Raw genomic sequence first — 4,177 nt, 5'->3', positions numbered from 1 at the left:
ACTTTTAAATTTTGATACAGTTTATATGGACAAAAAATGTAAAAATAGTCAGGATGTAAACAGTTTCATCATGCCCATTTTCAAATACTTTTTCTTATTTTTAATTTACATCAGGATGTATCCAGTTTCATCCTTACTATTTTCTAAGTTTAAGTCAGGATGAATCCAGTTTCATCTTTGTTATTTTTTTGGTGTCCATTTCACCCATACTAATTTTTACTCGTCCATTTGGACCATGTTTTAAAAATATTCGGACAAATGATCCATTTTCCGCATATACAATTAGAGTTTAGGCATCTAGGAATTAAATGTATATATTGCATTATGTGTCCGCTAATTGCACACCAACAATGGAATCAAGAAGCAGATTCAGATTCTATAACAAGATGCGTTCCAAAACGAGCGCTAACGTGCTCAACATTCCCACCACACCCATTACATTAACAAATTATCAATTGCTTCGAAAAAAAATAAAAAATTCTATTAATAAGCCAACAGGGAGAACTTGATTCAAAGTGGACTATTTTTTCATGCGAGAAGGCAGTCGATTACATACAAATTATAAAGTGTACCACCTACTACACTGCTAAAACAAAAGCTATGATTCACATTTGAACACATCTCAACTCCATGATTAATATAATTGTACCTCTAAATCTCACCACACCACACCACACTCACTCACTCACCGACTCCACTCTTCAAACATCTTTCAAACCACTGACGGATCTACAGCTGGGCTAACCCGGTTTTTAGCCCAGGTAGTCGTCACAGCCCAACAATCTAAAAATTGAAATGCTATACTGGACCGAGACTATTAGTTCAGGCTGAGAAAAAATTAAAACTTCTTGGGTCCGTGTCCCTGTTTCAAACCTCAAACACTAGAATAATATTCTTAATCATATGACTAAATCACCCTTCCACTTTGCCAGGACTCTAATCTTCTCTTTTAAATAAAATCTTTGTCTAACTAACGTAAACGGTTATTTTCAGTCGTCTAACTAACGTAAACAGTAATTTTCAGTCAAAACGGTAAAAACCAAAAAAATAAAATAATAATCGGTCCCCACAGACCCGGTTCAACAGGCCACCGCGATTTATCAGATCCACCGCAAAAACCAAAAAAGGGCATTTTTGTCTCTTAGAAATCTTTACACCTACAAAACTAAATCTCAACCGTTCACATCATCGCAGTAAAACCTATTTATATCTCCACTTCTCCTCACTCTTCTCTTGTACCATTTTCTATCTTCTTTCTCTTCGTTTTACAGAGAAAGAAAGAATTTTCATTACTTATTTAGTTTCTTCGTTGTTCTTCAGATCTTTGTAGCAATGGCGTTAGTTGTGGAGAAAACCTCAACAGGTCGTGAGTACAAAGTTAAAGACATGTCCCAAGCTGATTTCGGCAGGCTCGAAATCGAATTAGCCGAAGTTGAAATGCCAGGATTGATGTCTTGCAGAACTGAATTCGGCCCATCACAGCCATTCAAAGGAGCAAGAATTACTGGTTCACTCCACATGACAATTCAAACTGCTGTTTTAATCGAGACTTTAACCGCACTTGGTGCTGAAGTTCGTTGGTGTTCATGTAACATTTTCTCAACACAAGATCATGCTGCTGCTGTTATTGCTCGCGATTCAGCTGCTGTTTTCGCATGGAAAGGAGAGACTTTGCAAGAATACTGGTGGTGTACTGAGAGATCTCTTGATTGGGGTCCTGATGGAGGTCCTGATTTGATTGTTGATGATGGTGGTGATGTTACATTGTTGATTCATGAAGGTGTTAAAGCTGAAGAAGAGTATGAGAAAACTGGGAAATTCCCAGATCCTACTTCTACTGATAACCCTGAGTTTCAGATTGTGCTTACCATTATTAAGGATGGATTGAAGGAGAACCCTAAGAAGTATACCCAGATGAAGAACAGAATTGTTGGTGTTTCTGAGGAGACTACTACCGGTGTGAAGAGATTGTATCAAATGGAACAAACTGGAACTTTGTTGTTCCCTGCTATCAATGTGAATGACTCTGTTACCAAGAGCAAGGTATAATCCCTATCTCATCAGATCTCATTCTTTTCTTCAATTGCTCAATTTTGTTTGTTTAGATCTAAATCTTGAGGTTAATTATTTGTTTGAATCTTGGGTTTGCCTGTTAATTTGCTTTACAGTTCAGGATTTTGCTGTTAAAAACACACTTTTTTGCTCTGTTATTAGATATTTTATTCAGATTTGGATTTCGATCTATGTTTTTCTGTTGTTATTTTAATGATTAAAATTTAGATTTAATCCCAATTTAGTATTCTCTGAATCATGGGTTGTCTTTGTTTTTACTAATGAAAATGTTTTTTATCCATAATTGGAATGTTCTATGTTCAAGTTTATGTCAATTGTTCTGTTTTTGATCTTGATTTTTGTTTATGAGCAGTTTGACAACCTCTACGGATGCCGTCACTCACTTCCCGATGGTTTGATGAGGGCTACTGATGTTATGATTGCTGGAAAGGTTGCTGTTGTTTGTGGTTACGGAGATGTCGGAAAGGGTTGTGCCTCAGCTCTTAAACAAGCCGGAGCTCGTGTAATTGTGACTGAAATTGATCCAATCTGTGCTCTTCAAGCTTTGATGGAAGGTCTTCAAGTCTTGACCTTGGAAGATGCTATCTCAGAAGCTGACATTTTCGTTACCACCACAGGTAACAAAGATATCATTATGGTTTCAGACATGAAAAAGATGAAGAACAATGCTATTGTATGCAACATTGGTCATTTCGATAATGAAATCGACATGAACGGATTAGAAACATACCCAGGTGTTAAGAGAATCACCATCAAGCCTCAAACAGATAGGTGGGTGTTCCCTGAAACTAAGACTGGTATCATTGTTCTGGCTGAAGGTAGATTGATGAACTTGGGTTGTGCAACTGGTCATCCTAGTTTCGTCATGTCTTGTTCATTCACCAATCAAGTTATTGCTCAACTTGAGTTATGGAATGAGAAGACCTCTGGTAAATATGAGAAGAAAGTCTATGTTTTGCCAAAGCATCTTGATGAGAAGGTTGCATTGCTTCATCTTGGAAAGCTTGGTGCTAACCTTACCAGGCTTTCAAAAGACCAAGCTGACTACATTAGTGTTCCTGTTGATGGTCCATACAAGCCTGCTCACTACAGGTACTGAGCAGAGGAAGAAAGTGTTGTTGGGTGAGAAAATTGAATTCCCAAAACGGATGTTAGATTTTTTTTGCCTTCTTGTGTTGTTTAGTGGATGTTGGGTTGTGGGGTTGGTGGGCGATTTGAATAAGGGGTTGGATTAGGTTTGTGTTGCGTTTGCTGTAAGGGAAAAGATATTATGAATTTGTTTTGTAATTGGTGATGCAAATTTTGATATTCAAAACTGTTGGAAGTTTGGATATGTTTGCATCTGTTCTAATTTCTTCCACTATCATCATCAATTTTTATTAATTATATAAATGAAAAAAGATTTTACTTTCTTAATAATCACTTGATTCTCAATGTGTTTTTACTAAATTTGAGTCTTGTGGTAATTGTTTTGGACCTTTTGGTCTCAAATTTGTGAATACTACTAAGTGACAAGTTCCCCGGACAAGAGGCGTTGCTGAGCTTCTTAAACCCATCGCGGTTGAAGGCATTCGTTCTAGAGCGGCCTACAAATAAAATCGCCAAACTTAAAGACCCTAACAAATTGTTTGGACAGCCAAAGTAAAAATCATTCCCTAAAATCGCTTCGTAAGGATCATAATATGAATTTGGTCTCTTTTAATGGTAAAATGGCAGATGTATATTGATTTTATGACTCTCTCTCTAAATGTACGACTCTCTCTAAATTTCTGTTTTCTCTCTCCCGGCGGCATCTTTTCTTTACTGTTGGACCGTCTGGTAGTGCCATAACGGCTAGTTTCAGCCGGAATTTCTAGCCGGAATTCATGTTTCATTGCTGTTCTTAATTCTCTATGCTCTAATGATAGATTCTCAACACATTTGCTATCCTTTTAGTCTCTAAGTCTCCCTCAAATGTCTGGCCTCTATGAAATCACTGCTGCTCCGGCAAGCTTACCAAATACAAAAGCTGTTTAGATCACCTGTAATTCGAAAACTACCAGCAGCATTGAAATCACTAAAGGTTCTATTCTGGCTCAAATCACTGATGATACTAATATGGAAG

General features: G+C 37.2%; 1 protein-coding gene across 1 annotated transcript; it reads left to right on the top strand.

The window, feature by feature from the left end:
- The first annotated feature begins 1,226 nt into the window (after window positions 1-1,226).
- LOC113282884 (adenosylhomocysteinase) lies at window positions 1,227-3,492 on the top strand. The gene is made up of 2 exons (XM_026531987.1): window positions 1,227-2,043; window positions 2,426-3,492. The coding sequence occupies exons 1-2, from the start codon at window positions 1,333-1,335 to the stop codon at window positions 3,170-3,172; spliced, it is 1,458 nt and encodes a 485-aa protein (XP_026387772.1). The 5' UTR covers window positions 1,227-1,332; the 3' UTR covers window positions 3,173-3,492.
- Window positions 3,493-4,177: the final 685 nt, after the last annotated feature.

This window comes from Papaver somniferum, chromosome 5, assembly GCF_003573695.1.
Source record: "Papaver somniferum cultivar HN1 chromosome 5, ASM357369v1, whole genome shotgun sequence".
In the NCBI taxonomy this organism is placed as follows: Eukaryota; Viridiplantae; Streptophyta; class Magnoliopsida; order Ranunculales; family Papaveraceae; genus Papaver; species Papaver somniferum.
The sequence above is the reverse complement of the archived record's forward strand: the minus strand, read 5'-3'. Positions and strand labels throughout refer to the sequence as shown.

Coding starts and splice junctions, on each gene's coding strand:
- LOC113282884 (XM_026531987.1), top strand. CDS start 1,333: ATGGCGTTAGTTGTGGAGAAAACCTCAACAGGTCGTGAGTACAAAGTT. Junction 2,044..2,425: donor ACTCTGTTACCAAGAGCAAG/GTATAATCCCTA, acceptor GTTTATGAGCAG/TTTGACAACCTCTACGGATG.